The sequence below is a fragment of the Ambystoma mexicanum genome, unplaced genomic scaffold, assembly GCF_040938575.1.
Source record: "Ambystoma mexicanum isolate Mex_15411 unplaced genomic scaffold, UKY_AmexF1_1 Mex_scaf111, whole genome shotgun sequence".
NCBI classification, from domain to species: Eukaryota; Metazoa; Chordata; class Amphibia; order Caudata; family Ambystomatidae; genus Ambystoma; species Ambystoma mexicanum.
The window spans coordinates 376,152-393,420 of NW_027182338.1; the positions used below are offsets into that span (position 1 = coordinate 376,152).

General features: G+C 48.4%; 1 protein-coding gene across 1 annotated transcript in view; it reads left to right on the forward strand.

Moving 5' to 3' along the window:
* The window catches only part of LOC138553546 (zinc finger protein 850-like), a 67,623-nt gene extending 50,770 nt beyond the window's left edge, over positions 1-16,853 (forward strand). The window contains exon 3 of the mRNA XM_069642567.1: positions 10,508-16,853. Within this exon, the coding sequence (XP_069498668.1) occupies positions 11,186-13,591 (2,406 nt within the window). The 5' untranslated portion in view covers positions 10,508-11,185 and the 3' untranslated portion in view covers positions 13,592-16,853. The remainder of the gene's footprint in view (positions 1-10,507) is intronic.
* The last annotated feature ends 416 nt before the right edge of the window (positions 16,854-17,269 follow it).

A 17,269-nucleotide genomic window follows, 5' to 3' on the forward strand; every position in this document is an offset into this window, starting at 1 on the left:
AGCATTTCCTTAAGGGCCTTTTCAGAACTTTTCCCCAAGGACAGGGATTTCCCCAGTTCGGAGCCTCAACCTAGTTTTAACAGCCCTCATTAAATCATCTTTCGAGCCTATGTCAACAGCTGACATCAAATTCCTCACTTGGAAGTTAATCCTAGTGGCTGTTACGTCCTCCAGACGAGTATCAGAACTGCAGGATCTGGTCATTGACCCACCGTATCTGCGCTTCATAAGAGACAAGGTTCTTCTCTCTACAAATCCACATTTCATTCCGAAGATTCCGTCGTATTTTCATAAAAACACTACACTCACCCTACCAACCTTTTTTCCTAATGCTTCTACTCCGGCTGAAAAGGCTCTACATTCTCTGGAAGTTAAGAGAGCTTTAAAGTACTACCTGGACTGCACAAAATCGTTCAGATCCTCTCAGCAGCTCTTTTGGGCTTTCGGCCTTTGCAATAAAGTCCATCTGAATCGGACTAGTCAGCGAGTCTTAGTAGGTGAACATTGCAACACTGCTCAAGCCTCGAGCCTAAGGTTGCTCTCAGGGCCCCACCAACTGCATTGGACTAGCTAGCGAGTCCCAGTAGGTGAACATGGCAACACTGCTCAAGCCTAAGATTGCTCTCAGGGCCACCCCAACTGCATTGGACTAGCCAGCAAGTCTCAGTAGGTGAACATGGCAACACTGCTCAAGCCTGTGATTGCTCCCAGGTCCACACCATCTGCATTGGACTAGCCAGCAAGTCTCAGTAGGTGAACATGGCAACACTGCTCAAGCCTAAGATTGCTCTCAGGGCCACCGCAACTGCATTGGATTAGCTAGCGAGTCTCAGTAGGTGTACATGCCAACACTGCTCAAGCCTCGAGCCTAAGGTTGCTCTCAGGGCCACCCCAACTGCATTGGACTAGCCAGCTAGTCTCAGTAGGTGAACATGGCAACACCGCTCAAGCCTCGAGCCTAAGATTGCTCTCAGCTCCACACCAACTGCATTGGACTAGCCAGCAAGTCTCAGTAGGTGAACATGTCAACACTGCTCACGCCTAAGATCGCTCTCAAGGCCACCCCAACTGCATTGGACTAGCCAGCAAGTCTTAGTAGGTGAACATGGCAACACTGCTCAAACATCGAGCCTACTATTGCTCTCAGGTCCACACCAACTGCATTGGACTAGCCAGCAAGTCTCAGTAGGTGAACATGGCAACACTCCTCAAGCCTCGAGCCTAATATTGCTCTCAGGTCCACACCATCTGCATTGGACTAGCCAGCGAGTCACAGTAGGTGAACATGGCAACACTGCTCAAGCCTGGAGCCTAAGGTTGCTCTCAGGTCCACACCAACTGCAATGGACTAGCCAGAGAGTCTCAGTAGGTGAACACGGCAACACTGCTCAAGCCTATGATTGCTCTCAGGCCACCTCAACTGCATTGGACTAGCCAGCGAGTCTCAGTAGGTGAACATGGAAACACTGCTCAAGCCAAAGATTGCTCTCAGGGCCACCCCAACTGCATTGGACTTGCCAGCGAGTCTCAGTAGGTGAACATGGCAATGCTGCTCAAGCCTAAGATTGCTCTCAGGGCCACCCCAACTGCATTGGACTAGCCAGTGAGTCTCAGTAGGTGAACATGGCAACACTGCTCAAGCCTCGAGCCTAAGATTGCTATCAAGTCCACCCCAACTGCATTGGACTAGCCAGCAAGTCTCAGTAGGTGAACATGGCAACACTGCTCAAGCCTCGAGCCTAAGATTGCTCTCAGGTCCACACCATCTGCATTGGACTAGCCAGCAAGTCTCAGTAGGTGAACATGGCAACACTGCTCAAGCCTCGAGCCAAAGATTGCTATCAAGTCCACCCCAACTGCATTGGACTAGCCAGCAAGTCTCAGTAGATGAACATGGAAACACTGCTCAAGCCTCAAGTCTGAGGTTGCTCTTAGGGCCCCACCAACTGCATTGGACTAGCCAGCAAGTCTCGGTAGATGAACATGGCAACACTGCTCAAGCCCCGAGCCTAAGATTGCTCTCAGGGCCACCCCAACTGCATTGGACTAGCCAGTAAGTCTCAGTAGGTGAACATGGCAACACTGCTCAAGCCCCGAGCCTAGGATTTTTCCCAGGGCCACCCCAACTGCATTGGACTAGCCAGCAAGTCTCAGTAGGTGAACATGGCAACACTGCTCAAGCATCAAGCCTAAGATTGCTCTCCGGGCCACCGCAACTGTATTGGACGAGCCAGCAAGTCTCAGTAGGTGAACATGGCAACACTGCTCAAGCCTCGAGCCTAAGATGGGTCTCAGGGCCACCCCAACTGCATTGGACTAGCCAGCGAGTCTCAGTAGGTAAACATGGCAACACTGCTCAAGCCTCGAGCCTAAAATGGCTCTCAGGGCCACCCCAACTGCATTGGAATAGCCAGCTAGTCTCAGTAGGTCAACATGGCAACACTGCTCAAGCCTAAGATCACTCTCAGGTCCACCCCAACTGCATTGGACTAGCCAGCAAGTCTCAGTAGGTGAACATGGCAACACTGCTCAAGCATCAAGCCTAAGATTGCTCTCAGGTCCACACCAACTGCATTGGACTAGCCTGCAAGTCTCAGTAGGTGAACATGGCAACACTGCTCAAGCCTCGAGCCTAAGATTGCTCTCAGGTCCACACCAACTACATTGTACTAGCCAGCAAGTCTCAGTAGGTGAACATGGCAACACTGCTCAAGGCTCGAGCCTAAGATTGCTCTCAGGTCCACACCAACTGCATTGGACCAGCCAGCAAGTCTCAGTAGGTGAACATGGCAACACTGCTCAAGCCTAAGATCGCTCTCAGGGCCACCCCAACTGCATTGGACTAGCCAGCAAGTCTCAGTAGGTGAACATGGCAACACTGCTCAAGCCTCGAGCCTAAGATTGCTCTCAGGTCCACAGCAACTGCATTGGACCAGCCTGCAAGTCTCAGTAGGTGAACATGGCAACACTGCTCAAGCCTCGAGCCTAAGATTGCTCTCAGGTCCACACCAACTGCATTGGACTAGCCAGCAAGTCTCAGTAGGTGAACATGGCAACACTGCTCAAGCATCAAGCCTAAGATTGCTCTCAGGTCCACACCAACTGCATTGGACTAGCCTGCAAGTCTCAGTAGGTGAACATGGCAACACTGCTCAAGCCTCGAGCCTAAGATTGCTCTCAGGTCCACACCATCTGCATTGGACTAGCCAGCGAGTCTCAGTAGTGAACATGGCAACACTGCTCAAGCCTGGAGCCTAAGGTTGCTCTCAGGTCCACACCAACTGCAATGGACTAGCCAGCGAGTCTCAGTAGGTGAACATGGAAACATTGCTCAAGCCTAAGATTGCTCTCAAGCCACCCCAACTGCATTGGACTAGCCAGCGAGTCTCAGTAGGTGAACATGGCAACACTGCTCAAGCCTCAAGCCTAAGATTGCTCTCAGGTCCACACCAACTGCATTGGACTAGCCAGCAAGTCTCAGTAGGTGAACATGGCAACACTGCTCAAGCCTCGAGCCTAAGATTGCTCTCAGGTCCACAGCAACTGCATTGGACCAGCCTGCAAGTCTCAGTAGGTGAACATGGCAACACTGCTCAAGCCTCGAGCCTAAGATTGCTCTCAGGTCCACACCAACTGCATTGGACTAGCCAGCAAGTCTCAGTAGGTGAACATGGCAACACTGCTCAAGCCTGGAGCCTAAGGTTGCTCTCAGGTCCACACCAACTGCAATGGACTAGCCAGCGAGTCTCAATAGGTGAACACAGCAACACTGCTCAAGCCTCGAACCTAAGATTGCTCTCAGGTCCACACCAACTGCATTGGACTAGCCAGCAAGTCTCAGTAGGTGAACATGGCAACACTGCCCAAGCCTAAGATCGCTCTCAAGGCCACCCCAACTGCATTGGACTAGCCAGCAAGTCTCAGTAGGTAAACATGGCAACACTGCTCAAGCATCAAGCCTAAAATTGCTCTCAGGTCCACACCAACTGCATTGGACTAGCCTGCAAGTCTCAGTAGGTGAACATGGCAACACTGCTCAAGCCTCGAGCCTAAGATTGCTCTCAGGTCCACACCATCTGCATTGGACTAGCCAGCGAGTCTCAGTAGGTGAACATGGCAACACTGCTCAAGCCTGGAGCCTAAGGTTGCTCTCAGGTCCACACCAACTGCAATGGACTAGCCATCGAGTCTCAGTAGGTGAACATGGAAACATTGCTCAAGCCTAAAATTGCTCTCAGCGCCACCCCAACTGCATTGGACTAGCCAGTGAGTCTCAGTAGGTGAACATGGCAACACTGCTCAAGCCTCGAGCCTAAAATTGCTATCAGGTCCACCCCAACTGCATTGGACTAGCCAGCAAGTCTCAGTAGATGAACATGGAAACACTGCTCAAGCCTCGAGCCTGAGGTTGCTCTCAGGGCCCCACCAACTGCATTGGACTAGCCAGCAAGTCTCGGTAGGTGAACATGGCAACACTGCTCAAGCCCCGAGCCTAAGATTGCTCTCAGGGCCACCCCAACTGCATTGGACTAGCCAGTAAGTCTCAGTAGGTGAACATGGCAACACTGCTCAAGCCCGGAGCCTAAGATTGTTCCCAGAGCCACCCCAACTGCATTGGACTAGCCAGCAAGTCTCAGTAGGTGAACATGGCAACACTGCACAAGCCTCAAGCCTAAGATTGCTCTCCGGGCCACCGCAACTGCATTGGACTAGCCAGCAAGTCTCAGTAGGTGAACATGGCAACACTGCTCAAGCCTCGAGCCTAAGATTCCTCTCAAGCCACCCCAACTGCATTGGACTAGCCAGCGAATCTCAGTAGGTGAACATGGCAACACTGCTCAAGCCTCAAGCCTAAGATTGCTCTCAGGGCCACCCCAACTGCATTGGACTAGCCAGCAAGTCTTAGTAGGTGAACACGGCAACACTGCTCAAACATCGAGCCTAATATTGCTCTCAGGTCCACACCAACTTCATTGGACTAGCCAGCAAGTCTCAGTAGGTGAACATGGCAACACTGCTCAAGCCTGGAGCCTAAGGTTGCTCTCAGGTCCACACCAACTGCAATGGACTAGCCAGCGAGTCTCAGTAGGTGAACACGGCAACACTGCTCAAGCCAAACATTGCTCTCAGGGCCACCCCAACTGCATTGGACTTGCCAGCGAGTCTCAGTAGGTGAACATGGCAATGCTGCTCAAGCCTAAAATTGCTCTCAGCGCCACCCCAACTGCATTGGACTAGCCAGTGAGTCTCAGTAGGTGAACATGGCAACACTGCTCAAGCCTCGAGCCTAAGATTTCTATCAGGTCCACCCCAACTGCATTGGACTAGCCAGCAAGTCTCAGTAGATGAACATGGAAACACTGCTCAAGCCTCGAGCCTGAGGTTGCTCTCAGGGCCCCGCCAACTGCATTGGACTAGCCAGCAAGTCTCGGTAGGTGAACATGGCAACACTGCTCAAGCCCCGAGCCTAAGATTGCTCTCAGGGCCACCCCAACTGCATTGGACTAGCCAGTAAGTCTCAGTAGGTGAACATGGCAACACTGCTCAAGCCCGGAGCCTAAGATTGTTCCCAGAGCCACCCCAACTGCATTGGACTAGCCAGCAAGTCTCAGTAGGTGAACATGGCAACACTGCTCAAGCCTCAAGCCTAAGATTGCTCTCCGGGCCACCGCAACTGCATTGGACTAGCCAGCAAGTCTCAGTAGGTGAACATGGCAACACTGCTCAAGCCTCGAGCCTAAGATGGCTCTCAGGGCCACCCCAACTGCATTGGACTAGCCAGCGAGTCTCAGTAGGTGAACATGGCAACACTGCTCAAGCCTCGAGCCTAAGATGGCTCTCAGGGCCACCCCAACTGCATTGGACTAGCCAGCTAGTCTCAGTAGGTGAACATGGCAACACTGCTCAAGCCTAAAATCGCTCTCAGGTCCACCCCAACTGCATTGAACTAGCCAACAAGTCTCAGTAGGTGAACATGGCAACACTGCTCAAGCATCAAGCCTAAGATTGCTCTCAGGTCCACACCAACTGCATTGGACTAGCCTGCAAGTCTCAGTAGGTGAACATGGCAACACTGCTCAAGCCTCGAGCCTAAGATTGCTCTCAGGTCCACACCAACTGCATTTGGCTAGCCAGCAAGTCTCAGTAGGTGAACATGGCAACACTGCTCAAGCCCCGAGCCTAAGAATGTTCCCAGGGCCACCCCAACTGCATTGGACTAGCCAGCAAGTCTCAGTAGGTGAACATGGCAACACTGCTCAAGCCTGAAGCCTAAGATTGCTCTCCGGGCCTCCGCAACTGCATTGGACTAGCCAGCAAGTCTCAGTAGGTGAACATGGCAACAGTACTCAAGCCTCGAGCCTAAGATGGCTCTCAGGGCCACCCCAACTGCAATGGACTACCCAGCGAGTCTCAGTAGGTGAACATGGAAACATTGCTCAAGCCTAAGATTGCTCTCAAGCCACCCCAACTGCATTGGACTAGCCAGCGAATCTCAGTAGGTGAACATGGCAACACTGCTCAAGCCTCAAGCCTAAGATTGCTCTCAGGGCCACCCCAACTGCATTGGACTAGCCAGCAAGTCTTAGTAGGTGAACACGGCAACACTGCTCAAACATCGAGCCTAATATTGCTCTCAGGTCCACACCAACTTCATTGGACTAGCCAGCAAGTCTCAGTAGGTGAACATGGCAACACTGCTCAAGCCTGGAGCCTAAGGTTGCTCTCAGGTCCACACCAACTGCAATGGACTAGCCAGCGAGTCTCAGTAGGTGAACACGGCAACACTGCTCAAGCCAAAGATTGCTCTCAGGGCCACCCCAACTGCATTGGACTTGCCAGCGAGTCTCAGTAGGTGAACATGGCAATGCTGCTCAAGCCTAAAATTGCTCTCAGGGCCACCCCAACTGCATTGGACTAGCCAGTGAGTCTCAGTAGGTGAACATGGCAACACTGCTCAAGCCTCGAGCCTAAGATTGCTATCAGGTCCACCCCAACTGCATTGGACTAGCCAGCATGTCTCAGTAGATGAACATGGAAACACTGCTCAAGCCTCAAGCCTGAGGTTGCTCTCAGGGCCCCACCAACTGCATTGGACTAGCCAGCAAGTCTCGGTAGGTGAACATGGCAACACTGCTCAAGCCCCGAGCCTAAGATTGCTCTCAGGGCCACCCCAACTGCATTGAACTAGCCAGTAAGTCTCAGTAGGTGAACATGGCAACACTGCTCAAGCCCGGAGCCTAAGATTGTTCCCAGAGCCACCCCAACTGCATTGGACTAGCCAGCAAGTCTCAGTAGGTGAACATGGCAACACTGCTCAAGCCTCAAGCCTAAGATTGCTCTCCGGGCCACCGCAACTGCATTGGACTAGCCAGCAAGTCTCAGTAGGTGAACATGGCAACACTGCTCGAGCCTAAGATGGCTCTCGGGGCCACCCCAACTGCATTGGACTAGCCAGCGAGTCTCAGTAGGTGAACATGGCAACACTGCTCAAGCCTCGAGCCTAAGATGGCTCTCAGGGCCACCCCAACTGCATTGGACTAGCCAGCTAGTCTCAGTAGGTGAACATGGCAACACTGCTCAAGCCTAAAATCGCTCTCAGGTCCACCCCAACTGCATTGAACTAGCCAACAAGTCTCAGTAGGTGAACATGGCAACACTGCTCAAGCATCAAGCCTAAGATTGCTCTCAAGTCCACACCAACTGCATTGGACTAGCCTGCAAGTCTCAGTAGGTGAACATGGCAACACTGCTCAAGCCTCGAGCCTAAGATTGCTCTCAGGTCCACACCAACTGCATTGGACTAGCCAGCAAGTTTCAGTAGGTGAACATGGCAACACTGCTCAAGCCTCGAACCTAAGATTGCTCTCAGGTCCACACCAACTGCATTGGACTAGCCAGCAAGTCTCAGTAGGTGAACATGGCAACACTGCCCAAGCCTAAGATCGCTCTCAAGGCCACCCCAACTGCATTGGACTAGCCAGCAAGTCTCAGTAGGTAAACATGGCAACACTGCTCAAGCATCAAGCCTAAAATTGCTCTCAGGTCCACACCAACTGCATTGGACTAGCCTGCAAGTCTCAGTAGGTGAACATGGCAACACTGCTCAAGCCTCGAGCCTAAGATTGCTCTCAGGTCCACACCATCTGCATTGGACTAGCCAGCGAGTCTCAGTAGGTGAACATGGCAACACTGCTCAAGCCTGGAGCCTAAGGTTGCTCTCAGGTCCACACCAACTGCAATGGACTAGCCATCGAGTCTCAGTAGGTGAACATGGAAACATTGCTCAAGCCTAAGATTGCTCTCAGGCCACCCCAACTGCATTGGACTAGCCAGCGAGTCTCAGTAGGTGAACATGGCAACACTGCTCAAGCCTCAAGTCTGAGATTGCTCTCAGGGCCACCCCAACTGCTTTGAACTTGCCAGCGAGTCTCAGTAGGTGAACATGGCAACGCTGTTCAAACCTCAAGCCTAAGATTGCTCTCAGGGCCACCCCAACTGCATTGGACTAGCCAGCGAGTCTCAGTAGGTGAACATGGCAACACTGCTCAAGCTTGATTGCTCTCAGGTCCCCACCATCTGCATTGGACTTGCCAGCAGGTCTCAGTAGGTGAACATGGCAACACTGCTCAAGCCTCGAGCCTAAGATGGCTCTTAGGCCCACACCATCTGCATTGGACTATCCAGCAAGTCTCGGTAGGTGAACATGGCAACACTGCTCAAGCCTCGAGTCTAAGATGGATCTCATGGCCAAACCATCTGCATTGGACTAGCCCACAAGTCTCAGGTGAACATGGCAACACTGCTCAAGCCTCGAGCCTAAGGTTGCTCTCAGGGCCACCCCAACTGCATTGGACTAGCCAGTGAGTCGCCATAGGTGAACATGGCAGCACTGCTCAAGACTCAAGCCTAAGATGGCTCTCAGGGCCACCCCAACTGCATTGGACTAGCCAGCAGGTCTCAGTAGGTGAACATGGCAACACTGCTCAAGCCTCGAGCCTAAGATGGCTCTCAGGGCCACCCCAACTGCACTGGACTAGCCAGCGAGTCTCAGTTTGTGAACATGGCAACACTGCTCAATCCTTGAGCCTAAGAGTGCTCTTCGGTCCACACCATCTGCATTGGACTAGCCAGTCTGTCTCAGTTAGGTGTACATGGCAACACTGCTCAAGCCTCGCACCTAAGATGGCTCTCAGGGCCACCCCAACTGCATTGGACTAGCCAATGAGTCTCAGTAGGTGTACATGGCAACACTGCTCAAGCCTCAAGCCTAAGGTTGCTCTCAGGGCCACACCAACTGCATTGGACTAGCCAGCGAGTCTCAGTAGGTGAACATGGCAACACTGCTCAGGCCTCAAGCATAAGTTCACTCTCAGGCAATCATCGGCCACATTGGACTAGCAGCCTGTCTTTCATTGGTCTCTGCTCACAGAGCTGTACGGTGCTTGCAGAGAAGACTCCAGAAACAACATCATGGTTTGAATATAGCTTCTCTTTAGGCACCGGGTGAGAAAGGAGGGGGGAGGTCTGTTGCATGTCTGTGTTTAAGAGGGACATTTTCAATTTGCTGCTAAAAAAAGCACCTGGGATTATATATTGACTTTCCTCCTCTCCTGGCGTAGGGCCTCTAAGCCCACCAAGAATTAAAAAATATGAAATGTACGGCTTTGCAGTTGGAAGTAATGGATTTTATCGTGATGGAAATCAGTATGTGAGAAAGATTGGGTTTGTATATCACGCTTCATGCTGGAGTGCAACCTCTAAGTGCGGGACCGGGTTCCAAAACCATATTGCTCTCTGTTTTCTTGTCTTCAAAGTTGTTGGATATTAGCAATGATGTGTGCTTCATCCGCACTAGATTCTAGAGATGTGATGACAGGAGTTCCCAGGGTAAAATGTTGTGAGTTATTGGTCACAGCACAGAGGCTACAGGGACTCGCTGAGATTGAACCTTGGTTGCAATTATCTGAATCCACAAAACAAAGGGGTCTGGATTGGGCTACGGGAAACTGGCAAGTAGCGGAACCATTTGCACACACTCCTTAACAATATAACAGTGATTTCCCTCCTGAAACCTACCCAGTGGTATTTTGTACAGGGAAATAAAAGGGGTACCCCTTTGGCCATTGCATTCATTACATGGCAATAGGTCATTTATATAAACAATTAGAAAGTAAAATGGGGCGATAGTGGGAAGTTGGATGGAGTCTCTCATACACTTAAGCTCATTGCCAAAAATATAATTCTATCGGTCTCTGACACAAGCTTGTGCTTTCTGTCAATCCGAAGGGAAGGGGGATGTTTTGGGGAGTTAATCTGGTTTTAAAGTCGATTCCACCTATTATGTACCCGTTAGATGGCACCCCAGTATTCAAAGTCTTGTGAGCTACTACGTGAGTAATTTAATAAAACAGTGATATTACTGTGGGCACGTCTGTCTGTAACATGCGATGGCTGCAATTCTGAACAATTTGATACTAATAACGTGCAACTCCTTTCATTTCAATAGGTGATGGATGCCCAAAAAATGCAACCTCAGTGATTGTTAAATTTTCTGGACTAATGAACTGCAAAGCTTCAAACCAGCATTACTGACTGATGACAACAACAGTGCATGATAATGACGGCAACAGTGCATGATAATGACGGCAACAGTGTGTGATAATGAATAGCAACAGTGTGTTATAATGAATAGAAGCAGTGCTTGCTAATGATGACAACAGTGCTTGATGTGCAGTAAGACAAGCCTCTTTGTTTTACCTATTATTCCTGAGAGAACACACATGAGTGCTAGTTTATATACATTCTGAATGTAAGGCTAGATTCTTTAAATATTTGAATCCCTAGTAAATTCAAATTACTCACAGTATCCATGCACTGAATATTTTAAAAGCTTCACTCAGGGGGAAAAGCTTTTGTCACCAGAAATGACCTACACATGAGAAAACCCATCTGTGCTCTGAATTTGATAAAAGGTTCAGTGTTTATGATATGATAGGTTATTTATAACGCACTTAATACCCAGAAGTTTCTAAGCGCGGACCTGGTGATCGAGCCTCTGTTGCTCTGTGTCGTCTTGCTTCCAAGGCGAGCACGTTGCCCCTAGCTATCCTCCCGAGAGTGTAAAGGGTCCTCTTAGTAAGCACCTGACAAAATAAACTGGCAAGAAACTTCACACGTGCAAAGAATGGGGAGAATATTGCCATCTCAAGAACATACTTATTGCCCACATGGGGGCATAGGTAAAAATCCTTATCAGTGCACTAGATTTGAGAATATCCATTTGCATAATACACTTATCTGCCAACAGCAAGGAAATACAGGCCAGCAACCTCGTGTGTGCATGCAAAGTAAGAAAGGTTTTGCTCAGAATGGAGATCTTACTATCCACCAGAAAACACAGGCAGGTGAGAATCCTCATGTGTGCATTGAATGTGGGAAAGAGTTTGCTACAAAGGGAAAGCTTACTATCCACCAGAGAACGCATACAGGTGAGAAACCGCATAAGTGCACTGAATGTAGGAAAGGGTTTGCTCAGAGGGGAACTCTTATTATCCACCAGAGAACACATACAGGTGAGAAACCTCACAGGTGCACTAAATGTGGGAAAGGGTTTGCTCAGACGGAATCTCTAATAATTCACAATAGAACACATACAGGCGAGAAACCTCATGTGTGCACTGAATGTGGGAAAGGGTTTGCTCAGAAGGGAGCTCTTATTATCCACCAGAGAGCACATACAGGTGAGAAACCTCACAGGTGCACTGAATGTGGAAAAGGGTTTCCTGACGAGGGACATCTTACTCGCCACCAGAGAACACATACAGGTGAGAAACCTCATGTTTGCACTGAATGTGGGAAAGCGTTTGCTCAGATGGGTAATCTTACTATCCACCAGAGAACACATACAGGTGAAAAACCTCATGAGTGCATCGAATGTGGGAAAGGTTTTGCTCAGAAGGGACAACTTATTATCCACCAGAGAGCACATACAGGTGAGAAACCTCATGAGTGCACTGAATGTGGGAAAGGGTTTTCTCATGAGGGAAATCTTATTATCCACCAGAGAACACATACAGGTGAGAGACCTCATGTGTGCACTGAATGTAGGAAAGGGTTTGCTCAGAAGGGAGAGCTTACTCGGCACCAGAGAACACATACAGGTGTGAAGCCTTATGAGTGCACTGAATGTGGGAAAGGGTTTGCTCAGAAGAGAGAGCTTATTCGCCATCAGAGAACTCATACAGGTGAGAGACCTCATAAGTGCACTGAATGCAGGAAAGGGTTTGCTACAAAGGGAAAGCTAACTATCCACCAAAGAACACATACCGGTGAGAAACCTCACCAGTGCACTGAATGTGGGAAAGGGTTTGCTCAGAAGAGTAATCTTACTATCCACCAGAGAACACATACAGGTGAAAAACCTCATAAGTGCAGTGAATGTGGGAAAGGGTTTCCTGACGAGAGACATCTTATTCGTCACCAGAGAACACATACAGGTGTGAAACCTTACGAGTGTACTGAATGTGGGAAAGGGTTTGCTCAAAAGGGAGAGCTTACCCGTCACCAGAGAACACATACAGGTGAGAGACCTCATAAGTGCACTGAATGTAGGAAAGGGTTTTGTACAAAGGGAGAGCTTACTATCCACCAGAGAACACATACAGGTGAGAATCTACATAAGTGCACTGAATGTGGAAAAGGATTTGCTACAAAGGGAGAGCTTACTATCCACCATAGAACACATACAGGTGAGAAACCTCATGAGTGCACTGAATGTGGGAAAGGGTTTGCTCAGAAGGGACGTCTTATTAACCATCAGAGAATACATACAGGTGAGAAACCTTATAAGTGCATTGAATGTGGGAAATGGTTTAGATGGAAAGGTGATCTTGCTATCCACCAGAGAACACACACAGGCGAGAAACCCCATGTGTGCACTGAATGTGGGAAAGGGTTTGCTCGGAAGGGGCAACTTATTAGCCATCAGAGAATGCATACAGGTGAGAAACCTCATAAATGCACTGAATGTAGCAAAGGGTTTGCTCATGAGGGTGATCTTACTATCCACCAGAGAACACATACAGGTGAGAGACCTCATAAGTGCACTGAATGTAGGAAAGGGTTTGCTGCAAAGGGAAAGCTTACTATCCATCAGAGAACACATACAGGTGAGAGACCTCATAAGTGCACTGAATGTGGGAAAGGGTTTGTTGAAAAGGGATCTCTAACTATCCACCAGAGAACACATACAGGTGGGAAACCCCATGTGTGCACTGAATGTGGGAAAGGGTTTCCCGATGAGGGACATCTTACTCGCCACCAGAGAACACATACAGGTGAGAAGCCTCATGAATGCACTGAATGTAGGAAAGTGTTTGCTTATAAGGGAGATCTTACTATCCACCAGAGAACACATACAGGTGAGAAACCTCATGTGTGCACTGAATGTGGGAAAGGATTTGCTAAGAAGGGAGCACTTACTCGTCACCAGAGAACACATAGAGGTGAGAAACCCCATGAGTGCACTAAATGTGGGAAAGGCTTTGCACAGAAGGGACGTCTTGCTAACCATCAGAGAACACACACGTGAGAAACTGCATGCGTGCATTGCATGTGGGAAAGGGTTTAGTCGGAGAACACATACAGGCTAGAAAACCTCATGAGTGTAGTGAATGTTGGAAGGGACATACTTCCAGGATGTTCTTATCTGCCAGGAGAGAGGACATGTAGGTGGTGAAATCTCCTCTCCAATTGAATCCTTAGAGAGGAATCCTTAGAGAGGAGGAGGTGGTGATTCCTCAATGGGACAGAGTTTGGATATTAACTAAAACTGTGAAGAACCGGCCTCCACAGCTGTTTCCAGTTTCTTTTGGCATAGAAATAGTGGCTGATTATGGATGATTAAATCGCTGTTGTTAGAACTGCACCCCTTCTGGAATACTCATATTCTTCTGTGTTAAGGTACTCATCCTATTGATCACTTTGCCTAAATTATGTGGCATGAATATTTTGAAAACGCTTAAAGACTCTGTGGTTGAATGAATTACTATAGACCCTCATTGGATATGGGAGAAACCATCCCATGAATTATTTGCAAGAGGCCACCTATCGCATAATGAAAACTCATGTGCGTAGATGGTGCCAGAGAACGCATACAGATGAGAAATCGCATTTTTGAAGTAAATGTGGGAACCCTTTAGTATTCTTGGAATTCCTGGTTTCCTTAGACACCATTGACCATGAAATCCTTTGTCTAGGAGAAGCCTGCATCAGGGACTCTGCCTACTCCTTTTTACAATCCTTCCAGGTTACCTAAAAATAAGCAGCTGTGAGGCCTTATTTGATATCGGAGTCCGTGTTTAACAGGGTGTGGTTTGCCCCAGGGTTCTGCCTTATCCCCTCTCCTTAACATGTTATGTTCTACTCCTGGCCAGACTAATCTACCCCTACAGCTTCCGATTCTACGATCACAACATTCCGATCCTTTTATGCTTTTTTCGGAGCTCAGCAAAGACATAACTATACTTTCAGAGCAGTCTGATAACCGTGAATGAGTGAATGGTTTCCCACTCACTAAAACTCTGACAAAACTGTACATTGGTAGTTGGGGTTGCACCGGGCACTTGGCATGCTTCCCCGGTCTTCCTCTGAACTTGCCAGGTAGATGCGCATGGCATCTACCTGGATGTGAGAATGGACTGTGAGCGCTCACTTGTCTCTCAGACGCTGTGGTTGGCAGCAGTTTATTTGCACATTGTAAATTGTACAGAACACCCTCCTTTTTCTTAACCTGCATACTCTGATGTCAGTTGCTATAATCCTAATGTTTTTCCAGACTTGGCTATGGGGATGCTGTTTTTTCTGTGCTCTGTGGCGTATGTGACTAGCATCAGGTGACACTGAACATGCCAACATGCTTCTTGTAAGGTGTTCAATCTGCACTGGCTTCCTGTGATCTCTCAGAATGGGATTAAGGTGCTGTGGTTAGCTGATTGTGCCTTTTAATGCACATGTCCCCCTTTCTGCAGTCCATCTTCCACCCTTGCCCTCCCTGTACCTTTAGTTCTAGCCCTCCAGATGAGGAAGCCCTGTGTCAGAAGGGAGCCAGGCGGCATAACCATTATGGCACTCATTCTCCCCTTTCTGCAGTCCATCTTCCACCCTTGCCCTCCCTGTAACTTTACCTTTTAGATCTAGGCCTTCGATGAGAATTTCCTGTAGCGCGGTGGTGTAGCCTTTTTGGTTTTAGGTCTCTGTTTAGAATGTGCTCTGTCTAAGATTGCCCACTGCCACAGACCATGTGACCTGCACACGTTTGCTGAAGACCCATCTATTCTGGTTTGACTTTCCTTAATTTGGCTGAATTCTCCTATCTCTTATGTTTTAAAGCCCAGCCAGGCCTGTTGGAACCTATAAACCTTTGGGTGAATAAGTGCCATACGGAATGATTTTTTGTTCTGTTTAAAGAAGGCAAGCCACATTTATTCCCCGAGAATTGAGAAATGCTCCATCAAAAAAGTACCAAAACTCCCAATTATAAAAGTATAAGCAATGGACACATAGAGGCCAGCTGTCCTGCTTTCACCCACTCAGCTGTATGCATAGGCTCAGCCCAGTGATGCCAGCCATGCAGTGCCACTGAAAGCAATGGACACATAGGGGCAAGCCTTCCTGCTTTCACCCACTCAGCTGTATGCATAGGCACAGCCCAGTGATGCCAGCCATGCAGTGCCACTGGAAGCAATGGACACATAGGGGCCAGCTGTCCTGCTTTCACCCACTCAGCTGTATGCATAGGCACAGCCCAGTGATGCCAGCCATGCAGTGCCACTGGAAGCAATGGACACATAGGGGCCAGCTGTCCTGCTTTCACCCACTCAGCTGTATGCATAGGCACAGCCCAGTGATGCCAGCCATGCAGTGCCACTGGAAGCAATGGACACATAGGGGCTAGCCACCCTCCTTTCACCCACTCAGTAGCCACCCTCCTGATGACACCCCATCAAGTAATTTTACTTTCAACTGCAAAGATTAGGGATTAAAACATTACACATTTACATTATCTGGCACCCTCCTTAACACACAGGGAGAAAGTTGTATTTTCACATAGCTAATTATACTAAGATTGCCCCAGCACATATGAAAAGGCAATGGCCATCGAGGCAAAAACCTGGAGAATGGAATCCATAGAATTGGAATTTCCAATATTACTCGAGTCAGTTTCCAAGAAATTAATGCTACGTCTGGAACAACCTACTTGCTGAAAGCTGTCGCGTTTCCACTTTTGTAGCAAATTCTACAGCCCTACGGTCTCCTTTTGTCCTCACGAGCCCCGGTGTATATTACACTATTGCCTGTATGCAATGGTGCATTTACGATTAGTAGATGGTTCACTGGTCTATGGTCGGCATATGGAGTTGCAATTACATGTCTGCTGTTAAAGCACTATTTTGTAAGAAATTGCTTTGGTGTGAAGGGCATGGAAAATATGTCAAGTGCCCATTAAATGATATAGAAATGTATTTTTAAAAAGTTATATTTTGTGGCTAGAGTAGCAAGGGCACATGGAATAGAAGTATTCACTGAGTTGTGAGGCAATACAACTTGGATGGTGCCTTTCTGTTTATAATGAAATTATTATGGGTGTAATGATATCGTAGCTGTTCTCTCTGAACACCAAGAAGAAATAGTGGACACAAATGCGTGCCAAATTAAACTGATCCTGGATAAACTGACCTGTTGAATTTAAAATGTTCGCACTGTGTTCGAGAACTGAATGAAATGCTGATTAAAAAAATATTGAACGTCAGCCAAAATGTCACTGTGTTAACATTAAAAAGAAATTACCACCATTTGTATGTTAAATCTATTTCTTTTTTCTGGATCTATTTTGAGTTCAAAAAGTTGTATTGAATTCTCAAGAGAGATATCAGCAGACATTACATATCTAATGCCAGAGCCCTCACAGAGGGAGACAGAATGTTAACATTCAATGGCGAGGTAAGTAAGTATACACTGCACGTAAACGACAAGGCTGTAGCTACAACATACTATGAAAATTCATAGAATGATCAGAAGAAGAACTCAGTGAGAGTAACCAGTTGAACTGTGACAAACTGCATTACATAGTGTCGGAGTAAACTGCTTCCCGGAACAGAGGCAAGTTGTTTGTTTTGAGTAGTGAGGTGGCTACCTTCAAAATGTGCCTTTTTCGACAACACCTCATCAAGGGCTAATCCCAAAGGGTGCATATACTGATGCAGAGAAC